General features: G+C 40.3%; 2 protein-coding genes and 1 long non-coding RNA gene across 3 annotated transcripts in view; 1 reads left to right on the forward strand and 2 right to left on the reverse strand.

Moving 5' to 3' along the window:
- The window catches only part of LOC108890395 (cilia- and flagella-associated protein 46), a 44,054-nt gene extending 43,066 nt beyond the window's left edge, over window positions 1-988 (reverse strand). Inside the window, 2 exon segments of the mRNA XM_051076634.1 lie at window positions 487-608; window positions 701-988. Of these exon segments, the coding sequence (XP_050932591.1) occupies window positions 487-608; window positions 701-749 (171 nt within the window). The 5' untranslated portion in view covers window positions 750-988.
- Window positions 989-6,276: 5,288 nt separating this feature from the next.
- On the reverse strand, window positions 6,277-8,421 carry LOC127143430 (uncharacterized). The gene is made up of 3 exons (XR_007814827.1): window positions 8,332-8,421; window positions 7,862-7,948; window positions 6,277-6,361 (listed from the first exon to the last, which is right to left on the reverse strand). It is a non-coding gene; the product is annotated as an uncharacterized LOC127143430 (long non-coding RNA).
- A 154-nt stretch (window positions 8,422-8,575) lies between these two features.
- LOC108890397 (gamma-aminobutyric acid receptor subunit pi) overlaps window positions 8,576-21,638 on the forward strand; it is a 60,623-nt gene continuing 47,560 nt past the window's right edge. The window contains 3 exon segments of the mRNA XM_051076810.1: window positions 8,576-8,659; window positions 10,033-10,170; window positions 13,089-13,211. The gene's annotated coding sequence lies outside the window, so the exon portion shown is untranslated.

The raw sequence follows: 21,638 nt of genomic DNA on the forward strand, positions 1-21,638 counted from the left end.
TTTCACATAAAAATTCTGATAACTATTCACAGTGTTGGTATTCAGAAGACTAAAGCTGCTATTTGCTTAAGTAAACTATACTTGACCACAGGGATGGAGGGTGTCACTGAGGAAACTGAGATCACATCTTATGTTCTTGGGATTTGGGGATTTCAGCAATCTGGGATGCAGTTAAGAGTTTAAAATTAAACTCTGCATTGGCAATGACAAGGCCAGCATGTAAAGATCCTAATAATTACCACCTTGTATAACTGCATATTGGGACTGTTGGTTGCTCATTTTTCCAAGCAAACAAGACAAAACCAGCCCCTTTTCTATCTAAATACATTTCTGTCTGTCTGAATGACAGCCAAACACACATACACACCTGATTCAGGGCCTGTTAACAAGGGGCTGCCTCTCCTGTTCTCAGTTTCTTTAACTAAGCTGACCAAGTCTACTTCCAGAAGCAGCTCACAATGAGCCACCCTTACCTGAAACTCTCACCTGTAAAGCTGCTTCCGCACAGACGACGTACAGCTCTGGGGCGATGCGTGGAGCTCGTCTGCTGGTTCCAGCCGTTGTCATGTCCTTGATTAGACGGTAGGCAGACTGCAGAGCTCCACAGTCTAAGTATATATATGAAATATCCACAGTGAGCAGAGCTTACTTTCACAACTCTTTGTTATGTAGGAATTAAGGAAGGATTACAGCTACAAACCTTCTTGCTCCTTTGCCTTGGTTAGATACTGACGAATATCCAGGTCCATGGTTGCTAAAGTTAACCGGCTAATACGTTTTTATTATAAGCTAACGTCAGCTGGCTAGCGTAAAAGTAATAACTTTTTACCCCATTAAGCCGCAAAAATACAAAAATATTAAGTTGTCAAACATTAAATTAAGTGTTAATGTAAATATGCTATTACTATTATTAGTTTCTTTAATGGACAACTAACTTGGTTTGTGTCGACAGAAATGCTAAACCTTAACTGTTCCACCATCCGCGTTTGTAGTTAGGGAGCGTTACTAGGCAACCGGGCTTGAACTACGGTAACCAAAAGGGACAAAAAAGGATGACACTCCTTGCTTCAGCACAAGCGACATAAAAAATGTTAACGTTGTAAAGATAGATTAAAATATCTGCATCAAACTGACTCTGAATACTAGTTAAAGTTTAAATAACCCACTATAGTCTCTCAAATTAAATCAATATTTTTATCATTGTATTTTACTGGCACAAAATGTTTACAGTTAAATGAGACATTTTCATTGGGAAAAATGATATACTAAAAAAATAAATTAAAAAAATGTGCAACTATAAAAAATAATAACAGAAGACATCTCTCTCTCTCTCTCTCTCTCCTATACACACAGACATGCATACAAAAAGCACCTCTTTATGCTTGTGGTCCCAACGCCTCTTCACTTCAAAGTGCATCATTAGAAATCAGGCCACCCAGTGTGCAAATGTAATTTACTTGGTCAAACCAAATACCGCAACTGATGTGACAGGGGACAAAGTAGTCAGGCAGCAAACTACTGTGGCTCTCTCCCTGTAATGGACTTGGGGTTCCTAGTTTGAGGTTTAATTGACAGAATCGTGTATTACCTGCCAGAATTTCAAAGCAGCACAGATTGCTCTTCAGTGGCCCTCAAGCAAATTTGTTAAGCAGTTCATTGTGGAATCATCTAAAAATACACACAAAGAGAATATTCACCCTTTGGAAGGCTTTGAATGTGAAATATATAATTATTTTCTGCAAGAGATTTTTCCTCTGTCACTTGACCTACTTAATGCTTTGAGTTGGTGCTTTTATTTGCTTACAGAGGTGCATAAATATAATAAAAGTGATTTGAGAAAAATCTCAGTGGGCAAGATTTGGCTTGGTGTGATGTGGTCAGGTGTACAAATGCTTAAAACATGTCTCTGGTGTGTCAGTGCATCATACCTGCAGTTACACACTCTCAAAACTAATCAGTGACACACCCATTTCATTCTGTTACCTGTAAGTGCTTACTGAAACAGACCTTCTTCAAATTAAAGTGCAGAATATATACGGTGGGTGTGGCTGACTCCACAGATACAGTAGCCAGACAATCTGGCCAACACAGATGGTGCTATATGATGATGAATAGACTCTTAAAATGCTAAATGTGTTTGTTCAGGTTGTCATCCAGTATGTTGCAACAGTACATCTGCCCTGCTGTATAGCTTACAAGAATCTTTACTGCTGTATAATCCTGTGAAATACAGTTGACAGTTTATTGCTACAATCTCATAAAGTTCAGTTAATATCTGCAAATATAGAAAACTCTTAATATAAAAGTCTAGAAACCAGGACCAAAGCCCCAGAGTGTAATGTCAAAGCAAAACCTTACTCACAGTGGAAATGTTTACCCAAATGAATTCTTTTTGAAACAGACGTAATAACAGTAACAATAACTTAGAACATGTGCCAATATCCCAGGGAAAACAACCAGAGCGTTTTTTTTTTACTGCGTACACAATATCTGAATTTAATTCATTGTCATTGGAGCAGCTCCAGAAATGGCTCATATTCACAAAGACTTAACTGTCTAGGATTACATGAATAACAAGCCTGGACTCTTTTCAGAATTTAATTTAACAAAGTGAAGAGTGAGCTGAAGTTCAATCCAATGAATAAATGTTGAGCTCCAGTTAGGGCTCAGTAGCAGATTTTAGCTCCATTCAGCTTCTGTTTACACCCCATCATAAATACTATTTTGCTGAAATGCAGCATGTTTGGGTCATGGTCTCTTGTAAAATTAGAAAGGAAACTGAAATGCCATTAAGTGATGATCCATGAGCTGTGTCTGTGAGTTATCTTTAGACCAGTGAACTGACACTAGCCACATTTAATGAGGATATAACCACATGACACAGTCTTGTCAACAGCACTGATGCACACACCAAGGTGGAGAACAAAGATAAACAATGCGCCACCAGTAGTGAAAATACATTAATCACTCCGGCATTTTCCAAAGATAAATAGAAGCAAAAACCCAAAAGGCTTACTCCTGTGTTTCACACCAGGAGGCTCATTGTAAACCACTCAGATAAACAAGATGAGTCAGAACAGATTTGTTAGCTGTTTTTCATTTATTTTTTAATTCAAATGCTTAGAAGTTATAATGAGGCTGTTTTCTGAGCCAAAAAAAAGAGAATTAAAAAAGGAGCATGCTGATAAGGCTAATCCTTTAACAATCCAGATTTACAGCAGCTGGTTGGTGTCTCACACTGAACTTAGACAAAACTGTCTGTCCAGAATTTTTATAAAGTACATTTAATCTGGAAAACTTTAAAGCTACACAGAGCCTCTTGGAGTGGGTGGGTTTTTGATAATAAGCATTTACATATCAAATAGTCTATAAAAGTATTTGTTTGTGTCAAGCTACACACATGCACAGTTCACCTCTCATTCATAATGAATCAAAGCCATTGTGTGGAGCAGACTCCTTTGCATTATCTGCCCCCCTGATGGGAAAACTTTCAACATCTCTGAAAATCCCCACAATACCATCATATCCATAAGATGTTAAATCAGCAGGATCACATCAATTATTGATCAACTTTCAAATTGTTATCAATAATTTAACATTTTGCACATATGAAGTCCACATACACACAAATGGCGAGCCAAATCACACAGACTGCTTCTCCACATACACGCTATTCCCATTATACTTTACTCTTCTGATACATACAGAAGTACAACTTGTCTTGCTTTTGGATTCAGAGCAAAAACACATCTATGATTGAAAGAGAATTTTCTTTATCGTATGTTTGCAGCAGAGAGTACTGCAATAAAGAGTAATACTTGAAAATATAATTTCATCATCATTTTGAAAACATTGGCCTAAGAAATCAAGTTTGTAAGACTGCTGTGAATTTGGTCTAAAATGGGCAAAAAGCTGTTAATACTGCATTAATGTAATGTGCTGTAACTCTGAGAAGCTCATTAAAATAACTTACAGCTGGTGCACAGGTTTACACTGGTCAGAATTAAAGCAATTTTCCAAATCATTGCTCTACTACACGCCACACTACTTGAGAAATTTAAACTACACTCAGAGTCTACACTGTGCCAGTGCAGCTGTATTTAGCCACAGTGGTACTTTAAGTGTAAAGTTAATGTCAACATGCTAACATACTCAAATTGACAATGTTAACATGCTGTTGCTGAGGAGTTACAATGTTCACTATAAGCACAAAGTGCAGCTGAGGCTGATGGGGATGTTATTAGTTTTAGCTGGTGTGACAATCAGCTGTCGAAGCATTTAACCATAAATAGAATCTGTGCGTCTGTCCTTCGGTTTTCTCAACAACCACTTGTCTGATGAACTTCAAACTTGATGTGAACTGAAGGAAGTGCAGCATCAACTGTGAAGTTCTTTTGAAACAGCGGTTCTTGAGATAGCTTCAAACATCTCTTTTCTACATGGAGAAAAAGGCGGAGCTACACTATAACGGCAGTACAGCACCTGGACAATTTAAATCATGCACATGTCAGGGCTTTAAAAAACACCAACAGTAAGAAACGCAACTGACTGACGTCAGTCACGTCAATGTAGCTCACTATTACCTCTGTCCCACCATGAGAGACTACATGGACACGTGTACCTCACAGTATCACAAAAGGAAAAGTCAGATCACCAAAGTCTTTAGGCTTCATCCTCTGGGGACCATGAACATCTGTACCAAATGTACAAATTGGTAAACTGGCTGACACAACTACCCACTGCCTTTCCACTAGCCAATAGCCAAAAAACAGACTCAAGCCTACACACTATACATATGCATATGCGCAGAGAGTGGTAACTGCAAGTCTTTTCTGCACTGCTGTGGTGTCTGCAGCTAATCAGCAGGACCACCCACCTTTAAGCTACAAGTCAATCAGCACAGAATTTTAAACAGATGTAGGTGTTAGTGATCTACATGAATGCATCCAAAATTCACTGTGCATTTGCTGTGAAAGCACATGTTGAGCTGGGTATAATGGTATAATGACTTCCTCAAGAACCAAAGCTCCCCCTATTTTAAAAAAGAAATACAGTAAAAACAGTCATTGATTGGATAATGAGCCTCAGGCTAAATTCTAAGCCCTTCCCCAGCGTCCCATTTCAAACCCTTTCAGGCAATTAATCAGTTGGTTACTAATGTGAAATCAACTGACTGTCCAAACAAAAATGTGGCAAACTATAATGTTCTAATGATGTCTTTTTTTCATTCATACATCAGTATACATTAATGTTCATTTCCCTTTAGGAAAGAGGTTTTCTATTAGATAGGGGTAATTAGTGGTATGAATCATTCTGTGGAGCATTTGCACACATTTGTTACACCTCATAGCAGTTTTGGCGCAGAATACCCCCCTCCCTAAGTAACGCTGAGTCATTATGAGCATTAAATCACTTACAGGTTCTTTGCTTGGACATTTGATTCCCTCAACATTTCTGTAATCTGATTTTATAACACTGAGCTGCATCTCCTTGCATCTCCTCTAGAGTGGTACCGAGCAGTTTATCTGTGCTGTACCTCTTCAGGTGTCCTACTTTATGCACGATACAAATACACACGTGTAGGACGACTTGGTTTCCAGATCTGCTAGCCTCAACACTTCGACATTTGAAAATAATCTGGCCTGTCAGAGCTGGACCGTCAGACACACAGTTTCTTATCTACACAAGCATGTGTTCAAACGGCTAATTAGGGTATTGACTCACTGCTCATGCTCTCATTGGAGATGACGGATGCCACTGATTTGTTTAAACATCATCAGCGTGGGGATTGGATTTGATGGCACCCTGGATGCATACTTAGCAATAACTGACACGATGCCCAATCCTTCACAGCGTGTATTTGCTGATTTGGTTTCACTCTACAGAGATTAGTCATTTATAAGTTAAGGGGAAGCACTGCGTTACACTCTGCTGTATTTATGTATGTATTGCTGCATGTATTTTACATGCATGCTATAAGCCGTATTTTCATATAGATTTGTAGGCTGAATGCACAATAAAACAAGGCTACAGTCATCAATACATCATTTTTTCACAATTTTAAATTCTCCTTAGGAGACTACTGTGCTTCACATTTCATAAACACTGCACAAGAAACCTGTGTACTGTACTGTGTCTGTTGATTATCTTATGGTTTATGGAGTGATTATTGTGAACTGACGCAGAAATAAAAAATGTCTTCTATGGCAAGGTCTTTCCTAGAATACCTAAATCATCACTAGACAGTTTTAGTGTTTAATTTAACTGCAATTACTCAACAGACTGATTAAAAAGCACTTACATACCTGACAGAGGTTGAGGAGCCACTGGGAAGTGATTGATCAGTTGTACAGTCAACTGCCTGGAAAATAAACAGCACTGTTGATTCACCACATGTATTTTTAGCCACAGTGGAGATGTGACTCTTACAGTTGTGTCTTTCAGTCAGTGATGCATATACATTGGTTAACTATTGGAGGGCTTGCCATCAAAGTTGATCTATGCGGTCCCCACAGAATGAATCTCACAAATCTAGTAAGATGATCCTAACTGGAAATTATATATGAGGAGATGATCACCCATATTCATTTAGCAGTAGCAGATGGAGAGGTGCATTTATTGCATTTTCTTTTGCCAGTCTTCTTGAAAAATTTGGTTAAATTTTACACTGTACTTGGATGGAAATTTGGCTAGTGACATGGATGCAGTCATCATTTTATAGCTAGCGGTATCCATGGCAACATAATAAACCCTTCTGACTTTGAACGTTTGCCCTTCTAATGATAACAACCTAAAAATAGCAAAGCTTCGTCTCCATTTTCCATTTATCCAACATTATTTTATGTGTTATGATCATTACAGCCTGACAGAGCTGCAGTTCATCTATAGACTCTGAGTCTTGTTTCCATTTAGATTGCTGGAAGGATAAGCCGGGCTGATTGATCTTGTTAAAAGGTTCCAACACCTCCTCCTCAAAGCCATCCTCTCAGCGCAGAGACAGGGTGTCGGTTGTGATTAGCCACCCTCTGGTTCCCAGTTGGCAGGCATCAATAAACCACTTACAGACACACGCTGGTTGCACTTTTACCTCCCATCTTCCAATGCCTGACAACGCTTCAGTACAGCTTGACCTGAACATAAACTATACCTCATATTCATAGGCATAACTGAACCTTGAGTCACTTCACCCATGGGATTATAATTCATGATCATTGACATAAATATTCTGTATCTTGTGCATTTACTGCTTGTAGGAAATAGCCTCTCCTCATCACAACTGACTATCTCTCCAGAGTTGTGCCTGTCTGCAGTCTATTGCCTTTGTGATTGGGGGGTAAGATAAATGGTCTGGTGCCTGGATTGGTAATTGAAATCTTTGAATTTCATTGTTAAATGAGATGATACTGTTGAAACTGGAAAAGAGTAATGAGGTATAATGATTTGACCCCTAAGTATCATTAGACAAAAGTTGACTGCTTATTAATTGGCTGCTAACATTCCTGCCAGGGACAGACTGAAACAATAATTCAGGACAGTAACTTGAGTCCATCCCAAGGCACCCTGTTCATGCAAACCCCCAGATGCTAATTTTGTGGGCTAATCATATTTGTTGATGTACTGGTTCCAGACTAGTCATAAATCACCTTAGATTTGAATTATAGGAAGAAAAGAGTATATTAACTTCAGCAAAATGTGTCTTATACATTAATATAGTTATACAATAATACTATTACAGCACCATATTTTTGTCTGGTTTATGCTGTTTTTAAACTGAGCTTATAGGGTCCACTGTTATTTACAAAGAACAAATATCTCTGTGGTCATTAGGCCGACATTATTTCAATACGATCAGGTCCAGTACCTGCTCTTCCTCCCTCATCTTCATCACCTTCTCTCTTTCTTTTTCTCTCTTATTATCCTGCATCTCCTCCCTTCTTTCCATTTCCGCCTGTGTCAGTGAAAAAAGTAAACACGGGGTCAGATTATATGTATATATGTAAATGTTATCAGCCTCAGCTCGACTAATCTTACACTGAAAAAAAAATATGTAAAGAGTACCTCATTTTATCAAGCATTTCTACCTTTTACACAAACCATTAAAAACAAAAAGATTTCAACTTTGGTTACGAAGTTTACTAGTCCGTCGTTAATGTTAGCTAGCTGCCTAGCTTGCTAACATTAATTAGCTAGCTCCGGCAGCTAGCTAGTTAATTCGTTCAAGCAACTGTTTAAATGTAGCGACAAGGGCTGCTGGTCAGATGTTGTCTGAAGATGAATGACAATGAACTACAAACAGCCAGTTAGTAAAGTTCTCTAGTTACCTGTATTTACCTGTATCACGCGTCGGTGGATTCAGTTCCCTGTCCGGTTTGTTGACATTATCAAAGAACCACACTGCGATCAAACCAGCCGCCGTTCGTTCCTCAGTCGGTCAAACCAGGTGACGCTTGAATTGGAGTGCCCCTGTACTAGCAGACAGACAACAACATCTTATTTTGAAAACCGGATGTCCCTAATCCTGCCTGTCTGCTCGTTCAGGGACGTTTCAATTCATTTACCTTAAAGGCCAGAATCCACAGAACGCACTCCAATTTTAGTGTCGGATCGTTTGACCACGGAGAAACGTACAGCGGCTAGCTTGGGGTGATCAGATAAGAAGGTAAGTTATCTTGGCGTTGTACAGTATCTTTGCTGTACCACAGCCCAGTTACGGTTATATAACTCATCGAGACCTCAATCGTGGCTACAATACTGCAGGCTAAAACGACTCTCAGGCCCTCGGGAAATGGCCCGGTGATCCCGGTCTGTACGGTACTAAAGTTGACTATAATCTGTTTTTGTAAAAACAAGAAAACAAGAAAAAAAAAACAAGAAAATGATATTTTCATCTTTTTTCAAAGTCAACGAACCTCAACATCAAATGGTCGCTTTTTGAATTTAGTATATTTTCTATCACACTGTTTTTCGATTTTTTTTTTGGGATGAACCGGAAGTAAAATAAAACCGCCAATAAACGTGATACGTGTGACGTTTTAACGGTCAGGAGCGCGAACTACTTTTGAATGTTGCCTGTAAGTTTAGATTGAGCTAAAGTTAGCTAGTTAGCGACCTCTCCCGACAGGCTATCCACTGCTGCTTTCAGGTGAAGTGTTTATTCGCATCTTAAATAGTCTGATTTAACTCGCATGATGGCAAAGTAGCTTGTGCGCCCTGTTCATGTCTCCTAGCAGCGTGGCTGTTAACATGTGATGTTTGCAGGTAGATAAATGCCCTACTAAATTGGGTTTGGTGGCTTTGTTGTTATCTAATGTTAACTGACATATTCTTTGCTTCAGCTGTCGCCCAGTAGCTTATTAAAGTAGGGGACATCTTTAGCACTGCCAACTGAATAATCTGTCAAATTTAGTTTTCATGCCAGAAACTTCATCTGGCTCATTCAGTTTACTGCCTTCTGCACAAGACATATAAAAATATGTGTTTATACAAATGTAAAAATATGAATGATAGACAGGAGTGATACACGATGCTACAGGTATTGTACTTTTCTGTTCTTCACTTTTGGTATAATTATTTTTGTATGGTTCATGCTCAAAATGGCCGCTGTAAACAGATGTTTCCATGTCACCTTTACATATTCATTCATATTATTCATGCTGGTATTCCTGTTGAGTCCTTCTCACATGCAAATTCCTCACAGCTGGAAACGTCAAACACATTTCTTGGTCTTTTTCGAGCAGGACAGGTAATGTTCTATAAATTGTAGACTATGACAACAAAAGAAATCTAATCTTTATACACAGTGTGATGGAAATGACATTTCCAAATTCCCTGGATATCTGACTTGACTTTATCAACTGTGACACCATCCTTTCAAAGAGATGAAAACAATACATTTTCATGAATATTTCAGGAGGAACTTGTCATTCACAGAACGCTACACCTGGCTAATGAGAGCCTGTATTTCATCTCATTGGTATATATTACGAATGTGTGTGTGCGCGTTGCTGTGTCTGACTGTTTCTCTCTTCTCAGGTGGCTCATGTGTTTCTGCAGCCAGGTGCCCATCCTGCCAGGATGTTGAGGAGGAGCAGCCTGTGCCTGGAAGAGTTGGATCAAAAGCAAAATGACCCTCAGTGATATTTAATACTTCTGCAGCGTCGCTGAGCTCAGGTACCATGGTAACCATCCAGAACCTTCCTCCTCCCTCTGCCATTTTCCCATTTTATCTCCTTTCCTTCTGCTCCCTTATTCCCATACTTTGAAACAGACTGTGCTCCACAGAAACACATAAACATGTGGCAGCAAGCAACTGGTCATCAAACAGTATCAGACTGATATCAGACATTTGCAAGAGAGCTGTTGACACGCTTTACTGATGACAAAGTTCACACCACGGTCACATTGTGAAAGCAATTTCTGAGGGAGCAGCTGCCTCCCTCCTCCTCTCACTCTTTCTCTCTTTTTTTCTCTTTGATGATAAGAAAAGTAACATGTGCTTGATAAAACCTAGAATGCTCTGTTGTCACAGTATGATTGAAAGAAGAAACATTTTTGGATGTGTCGTGTGAACAAAATAGAGAAAGAGAAACTAAACTGGGTCATTCATAAATGACATTCTCATGTTTTGAGAGTATTTTTGTATGAATTATGTTTCTTATTACAGCCCAATGCAGTGTCTTTTCTCAGCTGCTCCTTGGCTGTTTGCCCAACAGATTGGCTCTAGCCTCAGGACACGTCAAAATCAGGCGTCCCACCGGCCCTCAATACATGGATTATTCAGAGTAGAGCAACTCAAAATTTAATAACAGGGAAGTTAGTCCTAATAAACCTAAGCCTCTCCCATTCTCTTGGTTTTTTTATGCACATTTCTATTTATTTTTTAATGGAAGAGTGCATCGTGTCCACTACACATTATTATATGTCAAAAAAATTGCAGGACATCATGATTTAATGGGATTGGAAGTTGACGACCTAAGTATGATGTCATTCTCTGAGGACATAATGTACTGCATGTTGCATTTAACATTATGTGTGTAGTACCACTATACCTGTCAAGTATTCTCAGACAGTAGTGGAAAAAAAATGTGGTATTTTTTAATTTCAAGCAGACAAAAGCAGGGAACCATTCACCAAGTGAATGCTGGCCAAGTCTGTCCCCAACAGACTTTTTAATGTTTCCAGCTGACTCGTTCAAGAACCCCGCAGAAGGGGTTCTGCTAACGAGGGTGCCAGTACAGAGGGCTCTGGGGTCGGTTAGCAAATAGCTGAACCAGGCTCAACTTTTCCTGCAGTGCAATACATGGTCATCCAGCAAGGCACTGCACTGGCCAATCAAATGCATGCAAGATCACATTCCTGGTAAAGTGAATGGAGTATTTCTACAGTTAACTTGCTGTGGTAACTTTCCTGAGTTGTGAAATTCTGTCTGTGAATGTTATGGTGTCTGGTTAATGCCTTTATCTGTAATAGACTGCTAAAAGACAGAGGCTACGGCTGTTTGTCTTAGACAAAATGTCAGCAACGTCAATGCTATCTTGGATGAGTTTGACTGGGCTGCCTGAGTGTAAACTTCCCCATGTCGAGTAGAGTAGGATGGAGCTGCTAACGTTAGCTGCTAACACTCTGATATAGTGGCGTCTAAAAGTGAGAGAAATACTTGTAGATGTTACATACATCAGTGCTACTCACTGGGTTTGGTTACGACTGTTTGGGGTAAGGTAGTTAGCTGGACATGCTAATATGTGTAGCAATTGCTTCAGAGCAGATAAACATCCTGTTTAATTCCAAACCTTATCCTGGTTTCGGAGAGGGAAGTCTTTATATATGTCTTGCTTACTACAGCCCCCCGTGCACATCATTTTAACATTTGGAGAAATCTAAAGCTTGATGGACAGTCATTTTTTTATTGGAGGGTTTTATCATCAATTGCACTTTGTGTTTACAGTAACTACAAAAGCTTGTTACTTCTAAAGGATCACAGCAAGGGATCAAAAAGAGAGCAGCAGAGTGGGAGGGAGGGAGGCGTGATACCTCTCTGACATCACATGCCCTTTAGGATGGTCCCAGCTTTTTTTATGGTTCACATGACTTTTCTTTCATCAGGCTGAATGACACAGATTGGGGCATTTCCCTCTCAATTCACAGTCCCAGTTGAGGGAAACACTTTATGTAAGGGCACAGATGGACTGTTATGCTCCTGAAAATCTCCCCCCTGTGAGCCAAGACATCAAGTTCAACCCTATGCATGGCTATCCCCGTCTCTCTCCCCCTCACTCTCCCCCTCACTCTCTCTCTCTCATGTCCACATCCTCCATAACTCTGTCGCTCAATTGACTCTTTTGAGGAGCCTGCAGGGTGTGAGTGTTCTGAGCCATGCATCCTATAAAAAGACTCCCTTATATCCTCCATCCTCCATCCTCCCTCCTACGACACACTGACCTTGCTACCCAAGTGCTGACTGCCTGTTTCATCCCGTGACCCGCGTCAGTTTTATATTTGAAGGTCATGCTGTCACTCTGTTGCTACTTCATTCAGTGTTTCTTTGGATCAGAGTTACTCTGGCCAAGCTGTCACAGTACTGCCAGAGAAGTCCAGTCATGGCCAGGGCATCCAGCAGTTTCTTCTCAGGCTATAGCTGCACAGGCTTGACAGCAATACAAAAACTGATATGGATTAAAAAGACATACAGTAAGGCAGACTCATATGTTGGCTGGAGTGTAGAGGAATTATTTCTGCACTTCATATTGTGACAAAAAATGATCCAATAACAGAATATTACAACAAGCACAGCATTTATCTTATTGCTGGGAAACAATTCAGACTGATTCAGCTTTTTGGTTTTTTGTTTCTTTAAGAATTAGTTCAGATCCTCTCCAGAATGTGAAACTGGCGCTGAAACCCCACAGATCCCGGGGGCTCAGATCCCAGCTTGATGTGTATGATGTTGTGGAAGGATACTGCAGACACCTCCTGTGAACAGACAGCCTCTCTGCTGCTTACAGCAGATGCAAAGACATCAAACTGAAAACACTGCTGGCTATAGCCTATTAAACTTACATTGTGTACTTCTGTTTTTTATGTTGTGCTAGGTGCCATCGCAGATGTTCTCCATTTCAACTACTGACAGAGGGATGTTTGTGCACGAATGCTGAGATGACTGGGATAATAGGAATGCAACAAGATTCAGTTTAATGTGGACCATTTTTGAAAAGGTACAGTTTGTCCCTGCACTGCACTCCCAAGACATTATCAGTCCAACAGTTTACTGTGAAGTGTTTGGCTTTGGTTTTCTGATGTAGATCAGGTTTATTTCCAGAAGTAATGCACTACTTCACATGAGCCAGAGACATTTGCTGTGTCTCAAATCAGATGCTTCAGTTACATGTACTACACAGTATACTCAGTGGCATAGTGCATGAATTTTGACAGGGTAATCAAACACTGCCACTCTGCACTTACCAGAAATGCTGATCACAACATGTGACATTTTGACCAGAGTCCAGAGTCTCCAGTCTGGTTCTTATAGTTCACTGCATGTTTCTATACTTCACTCATGGACTCAAAATAACAAGAGTGAGTGAGGAAGTACACGACACCAGGATTATCTACCTGACACCTGGTGTTTATATCAATAAATGTCAAAGCTTTGAAGCTCTACAAGCTCCACAGCACAGATGGCAGAGTTGTTGAGGAAGCTTGCTGTTAATTTGAATCTGAATCAGTCAATATTATCTACCAATATGCACACAGTGTAGTCCAACATCACAAATGAATCTTAGCAGAAGTTAAATCAGGAAGTAGGATTAAAGAATCTTCATGCATCAGCCAACTGGAAACTCAAATCTGTGCCTCAACACAGGACAACTGAGGGAGGATGTAGAGAGATGAGACTGCGCACACACAGTTATAGTAAGACAGCAACTAACATCTCACCATACAGCATGTCCTCATGAGACAGGAACTCAGTGAAACAGAAAATGTTCATTCTATTTATTTAGATGTTCTTTCTTCTCCTGACTCCAACTTAATTGGCTGACTAATAGTTAGATTTTGCCACAGCGTCTGCGAGCCAATCATCTCCTGGCTGTCCGACTTTAAGATCTGTTCCTTTCTCTGCTGCTGTCAGCTGTCATTTCAGTATCTCCACCGCTCCGTCTCTTCAGCTCTGCTGTTCTCCACCACTCCATCACAGCCAGTATTGTTTTTTCTGTTTATGTTTTAATGTTCATATTTCTTGAATCTGTCAGGGATATATTTTTATGAGCAGTTCATGGTGTGGCCACCCCTGTATCTCTTTACAATAGATTCCAGTAGTGACATCATTTTTAGGGGAGCGTCTAAAGAAATGTCTGAAATCATCTCTGCAGCATAGTCACTGTCCATCTGTTTGCACAGTACGTCAGTCACATTTTTTTGCCAGAATATGGCTAAATATGCAGCTTCTGTTTCCTCCAATGAATCAGAAACTGAACAATACAACTAGAGTTACATTTAAATTACCATGGGTCTTAATGAGAAAGTCTAATGTCATTACAACAGGCTACAGCTATTCAAAGCTGTGCTATGAATATGCATTTATGTGTAAATCTGCAGTAACTAGTTTCAAGAGAACATGTCATATGTGTCATATATGAACCATCCTTGAACCAGGCTCCGCTAACACGCCCTTCCCCCAGACTCCTTTTCCATGACAGCTGCCGTAAGATGCTGGCAAACTGAGTGTTGTTCCCAAAGTGCTTCACTTCTTTGAGTCATTCATGATAGAGTAGGACATGATGTGTGACACAAACCTCTAGACACCAGTGTTGCATCAGCTCTCATGCCAAAGTTAGCTGCAAAGGACAAAGAGCAAGAACTCGATGTCCTTCCTCAGTATCAGCTCCCAGCTGGAAGAAAATGCTTCAAATTACAGTCAAAGATAGACAATCTTGGAAGTATGTGTGAGTGTGTGTGAGTGTGTGTGTTGGTGATAAATAATGTTTAAGATATAGAAACAGTTGCAGCATATTGTATTATGACACATTCATATGTGGAGTGCACTGGTGAATGCAGCAAAAAACAAAACAGCAGCAAATATTCCACCAGCCTGTATTTTTGTAAACATATCAGCACAAAATATTTGCCATGCAACCCTGAGCAAATTAGAATTTCTCGCTCTCATCCTCTCCACTCTCTCCACCCACCCTCTCCACCATATGCATCCCAAAAATGATCAGTGGATCTCAGCCTCTGCTGGTGCCCGTTACACTCGCATTTACTCACACACACGTTTTCTCTCTCCAGCTATCTCACTTTCACACAAAAACACACACAATATCTCTCAGTTATGGAGTGGCTGTATTCTCCTTTACAAGTGTGAAAGCTGTGGGCTAGATGATATTAATATATGCTGGTTTTGGATAGTTGGAAGGCACGATTCTTTTCTACCTTTCTTTCGTGGATATGCAGTGTAGGCATATTTTTATGGATTGAATTTAGCCATGAAGGTTTCTTTTTGCACAGTTTTTATAGAAAAATACAGCTGTATTGTCCACAATGTCTCATAATATTTACTCAGTCCGAAAAGATAAACACAGTCAGATATCAGGGCTCATGTTTTGTCCCTAAATGTCTGTCATTCATTCAGCTGCAGTCTGACAGTAACTTCAGCGGAGCACGACTTCAACAGTAAGCATCTACTTTTAATTAGATTTGTTCAGAGTTTCTTTGTAATCTCATTTCAGCATCCCTCAGCTGAGTGTTTTCATATCAGTGCTGCAACACTCTGTTCTCGGTTTTCTGTCAATCACCCAGTGCACACAGGAGGAAATGGACAGAAACAATTCCTCAAAAACATATTGCATTTCAAACCCTGTCTTTGTTTTAATGGAAACATCTCTCTTAGCCAGGGTAGCATGTAATTCGAGGTAGGCCTGACACTGTAAAGCCTCACAGACCAACCAGACTGGAAAAGCACAAACATGCTATATGAAGAGTTACAACTCTGCTGTTTGTGATCACTAAAAGTTGCTGTACTTTAAAGGCCTCAAAAACTTTTTTTCCTCTAGCTTCTGTCTGTAAGTGACAGGCTCCGACATCAACAATATTAAAGGCCACAGTTAATATTACAGGATATTTTTGCATTTTTCCTATTTCCTATTTTTTTTCCTAATATTTGTCTTTTGTGGTTGTTTTGTATCTTTATGTAGCTGTTATGCACATCTCTGTGGTCATTCTGTGTCTCTTTGTGGTCGTTTGATTGACTTTCCAGCAGGACATGTTAGTAGTTACTGCCAACAGAGGCTGTGGCCTGAGCATTTATTCATGTGTTCCCTGTGTGTAGAGAGGGATTTCATGAAGGAGACCAGATTTCCCCCTATTACAGGCTTCCTATTAACATCCTCCTTTTTATTAAAGAAACAGTTTGAAGCTAACTTAGATTAGCAATTTAGAATGGAAGCATGGGGAAACAGCTAGCCTAGCTGTTTTTCAAAGATAAAAATCCACTTAGCAAAGCTCAGAAATGAACTTGTTCTATCTCATTTGTGGTTTTACGGGAGGTTATGTGCTGGAGTATTTCTTGGAGTCCTGTCATTACCATGAGGTCGAGCTTTCCCTAACTTTAACCAAGAACACCAATTACAGTGGTGTCATATAACACAAAGCATTTGGTGATAGTTGTTGAGTTTGAGCCTCATTTATTTATATGTTTTTCTTTCCAACTTGTATTTTGATATTTGCTTATTCAGACACATGTCTATTCATAAACCCTGTTGTCACATTTTTTAAAATTGCATTAACAACTAAATCCACAAGAGCCACAGCAGAACCCCAGTTTCTCTCCAGGCTGTAACTCAGGCTTCCTCATTAAACATTTGAGAGCTGCTGCTGTTTACTCTGCTGTCACACATTATGTGACCTGTTTGGTCTGTACAGAGAACTCTGCCATTGCCTGGATCTGACTGTATTTACCAGGCATATGTTTCTTCCAAAAGCCTGCTGAACTGTGTCGGTTTGGCTCTGCACTGTTTGTAGGACCTCGGACAGAGCGAGTGGGTGGCTGTTTTTGCACTGACAGAACTCAGTGTGTGGGTGACGGGGGAGAGAGTGATTATTTCTGAGTGTCCGCTGGCGCTTTGCCTTCTTCCACTTCTTTCCCCTCCTCAGGCTGTGCTGTGTATTCCTCCCGGTGACAGAGACTACAGTCCTGCTCGCCAAATGGGCAAGACTGTCTGTGTAATGCTGGAGGCAATCTGTGCTCATGGGCATACTTTTGTGCTAACACACACAAACACACACAGTTACTCTAACTATACTGATACCCTGATACTCTAAATATGGCATCATTAAGACCAGGGCTTAGCTTAAATATTGGTTTGCATTTTATTAAAAACTGGACCTCTAGTAAGATGGTTTGATTATGTTTCATTATGTTGAGCCCTGATGTGAATCTGAAGCACATTTTGAATCCTTCAGCAGTCAGATTTCAATGTTGTGTGGTGTAAAAGCAGCATCACCAAAAAAATCTCCTGTAGAGAAGAGTGGTTTCTTGGGTTTTTTTAGAATTTTTTTAGCATGAAAATGGTCATTTTCACTGAGCTCCCAGCAGCTTCAGTCCAGAAAGTACAGATGCCAGCCTCTAAACCTTACCTCTCAATCCATCAGACTGTCTCAGAAGAGCAAAATAAAGTTGGAAATCCAGTCAGAGAGAGGGGAGACAACAGAGTGGAAGGTAAAATATCAGCTACAACAGAGACTTCATGCTTTGTTAGCTCAGAGTTTAGCAGCCAGATGCTTTGTTGTGACGGAGGTGTAAGCTGTTTGTTTTTCATCAGAAATGGAAACTCATACGAGTTGTTAAGCTGCTTTTTCCCCCTGTTTCACTTCTCAAACCATGTGAAATTGTGCTCAGACCTGTGTTTGTCTTGTGTCTTGTCAGGGCATGGGGACAGTAGTGGAGGATTTTGAAAGAACCTGACTGCTTTGCTGCCAAGTCGTTCTTTCTTTTCAGTGGATTGGTTCCCAGTGGTCTCATGTTATCCTAATGCTTTCCCTCACAGTTGGAGAAAGACAGCGAGAGAGGGAAGAATTGTCAGTATTATGTTGTGCGTGTACTAGAAGACTGTTGCAATTGTAAACAACATTCTCATTCTAACAGGAGGAGATACCACTGTTGTAGTGATTGATAACTGTCTAATGCTGTTTGTATAGGTAATGCTGGTGTTTTATAAAAGTGCAGGTGCATGTACAGCACTCACATCATCGCATGGACGTGATCTGAATGAGATTCTAGTTGAATAGCTGTTTTTATGTCTCTGGGATCAAGTCCAAGTCAGGCCTCAAGTCTTCGAGGGAAGCTGAGTAATTAACCAAAGCTATAATAATCAGACTTAGACTGCTTTATTCGAGTCCAGTTAAATCACAGATTGGGCTTTGGATGAGATCCACCCCAGCCTACTTACTAACAAAAACCAACAATCAGTACTGCTTAAACTTTTTAATAAATGTTAGAGAAAATAATAATGGAGGTCTAAAGAATGAACCTTTAGCCTCATGGTGTATCAGTAGACCTGAACACTACAGATTCTGCTTAATACAGTGTCATTTGTTTGTTCCTCTGCATGTACAAGCATCAGATGAGGGTGTTTTAGGTCACAAGACATATTTGTCTTCATTTTACTCAACACCTTCACCTTCACCTTCACATCTGCACTCAGCAATAAATCCCTAATGCGCTTAAGTGTAATTCAGCAATGCCACTGGGTCTGCACTAGTAAAGCAGCGTTCTGAATACTGTGGCTTACCAACAGAAATCTATATGAAGATGAACTGTTGCATTTACTGTTGAGTCCTACACTGTCAGCTATCTGACATAAAGGACTAAATGTTATTTTGTTATATGGATTATTGCCACACATATATAACTTTAAACATCAGGTCATTTCTCTAAAAGGAAAGTCATATCAGTTGTTGTTCATTTGGTGACTCATACCAAGTACAACAGGGAGTCAGCTGGGTTGGTTGTTGTCAGGTACTTTGACTCCATTAATCACGTCCGGGCAACTGTTTAGTAGCAGATTGTTCTGGGGGTTGCCAGTTTTTCTGCTATCATGGATGTTCATGATCCGAGACGTAATCAGTCACTGTCTTTGTCTTTGTGTCAGACGTGCTCACGTTGTTAATGGTGCCTCCTCCTGTAGTAATTCAAGGTAGATTTATGAGATTTCACAGACTGTAAAACGACGTATAACACATTATGGAAGCTGTTGTTTGCAAGCAGCTATAGCATAACCCTTTTAATAAAACTCTACCTTTAGGTCTCGATAACAGCTTTCTGTTTGTCTAAATAATTCATGTTTAATTGAGCCTGACAACCTAAGATTCATTAATCATCAGTGAGGGAATAAGAACCACACCTGCTGTGTACAAACGCCCAAACTTTGTTCAGTTCAGTTTTTCAGATTTTTTGGTGTTTCTTGACCCACTTAAAAAAGATGCAAGTCTGAGATGTAATATAATTGGCTGCACAAAAGTAGGTCACCCATTGAGCTTTGAAGAGTCAATTTATGGTGTTTTGGAGCTGTGGAAACCAGCTTCTCTTCATCGTGAACTTTCTAGATGTTCTCCCGCTCTCTCTTTGGTTTTGATTAGGCTGCGTTTTGAAAGGAGAATCTGTTCAGTGGTGTTCACGGTGTCAAAGAAACATCGAGTGCAGAAGTCTCTCTGGAAATGGACTCCTGGCAAAACGGATGCATGTTACTTGAGAAATGTTGTGAGGAAACAGCTTACTGTCTTGAGTGTGGGCTAGCCCATTAGCGGCAATAATTTGCCAACGTGTCTGGCTGGAAAACAAAAAGATCTTTTTTCTTCCCACAGGAAGGATTTGTCTGGTAACAGCTGCAGCAGCTCGATGAGGCTGATTAGAGACATTTGACTCTGTAATATTTGTTGACTCCCTCATGATATTCCTATTTCCTTTAATGACTAATCCTTTGTCATCACTCTGGTCACGTCTGCAGTTATATTTTGTCCATTACTTGTTTAAAACCACAGCAGCCAAACCTGATTTGGCCAAATCTGGGAGTAAAGACTGGTCTCTCTCCCTTAGTCTCCTCTTTTGTGGTGTTGCAGAAAAAAAAACAGCTGCTGTGTCCCGCGGCAGAGTTTGTACTGAGAGATTATACAGTGTGCCTCTCTGACACTTGACAGGGCTTTGTAGTCTCCCACACATTTCTGGATAATGTGGCAGAGTTGCTAATCTGACATGGTGCACACCCCTGTCACCTGATCACTGGCAGAATACTGATATTAAAAAGACAGCATCCCAATGTGAGGGAGACAGACGGTGAAAGAGAGAAACAATACATGTGAGGAAGGAGAAAAAATGGAATGAATACCCCAGACAGATGGTGCATGCATGATAGATTAGCAATGCCAGGCAATAAATTTTACCCTGGGTGTGCAGGCTTCGGCAGACTTAAACTCGCCCGTTGCATTTAAGTGATAAACTGTATGTTTAACTCTACACGGTATGTAAAGTTTATCACATGATAGACTCAACAGCGTACAGACAGCAGATTCTATTTTTAAGTTCCAGGCTTGAGGAGATGATTGATTATGACCACTATAGATAGCTGCACTGCACAGGAATTCTTACGCTTTTCATTTGTTCCTGGAATCACTGAAACTCTAAAGTGCAGAAAACTGTACATTTAATCATGCTGTTGAGTTCTATGAAGCTCTGGAGGCCGCAGGCCGCAGCCATAATCATAGACCAAACATAACCATAATTATAGCAACAGCAACACCTGGTAATCACAGCTGCAGCCACAGCCTGTCAGTGATGGCCACAGCAGCAGCCAGGTATAACACCCTGTAAAGAAATAACCATCCTCTGCTAGTTATAGCAACATTAGCTGTAATGATACAGACTGAGTTTTCTGGGGGAGCCAGTCACAGCCCAGAGAGGCCCTCTGAGTAGTAATATCACAGTGACCATACAACATTGACTATGTACTTCATTTAGTACACTGTGTACACAGTATAATCACTGGTGTAGTGCATGAATGGTGTTCCCCCTGTTTCATGGGACATGTAAATTATGTCATCATCAGCACTGACGACGTGTCCTCCTTCCTCAGCCGCCATTTTCACAAGTTTGAAAATACATTGTTGTTCCCTCCTCCTCTACTGTGTAGCCAAGATGGCGACCGTCGGGGGTGAGAAGTGTCTGTCAGTCCACACTCAAATTTTTAACTGATTTGAGTCTCCATCCTGGTTCTCATAGGTCACTGCATATTTCCATACTTGTCAATGTGAACACACTTATGGACTCAAAATAACAAGTGTGAGAACTGAGACACACGTGTTCACTGAAACGCTGCAGCGTGTTGTAATGACCATCTATGAGTTGAAAATGTACAGTATGTCTCTTTCTGCCTGAAACACTGTACTTGTTAGACTGAAAGCATCCTGCTACAGTAAGCTGTTTAGTAACCCAGTTTGCTGCGCCTCCACAGATACAGCTGTTAGTGTGTTTGAGGTAGCAGAGGTCAGAGGAAGGCTGTGCACCGCTTCATCCCCCATTAGAATTCACATCCTTACAGATCTTTGTGCCTGTTCTGTGCTTTTTGGTTCATTAAGACTGTCTCTAAAGCAGT

The sequence above is a fragment of the Lates calcarifer genome, linkage group LG16_LG22 (assembly GCF_001640805.2).
Source record: "Lates calcarifer isolate ASB-BC8 linkage group LG16_LG22, TLL_Latcal_v3, whole genome shotgun sequence".
Lineage (NCBI taxonomy): Eukaryota > Metazoa > Chordata > Actinopteri > Centropomidae > Lates > Lates calcarifer.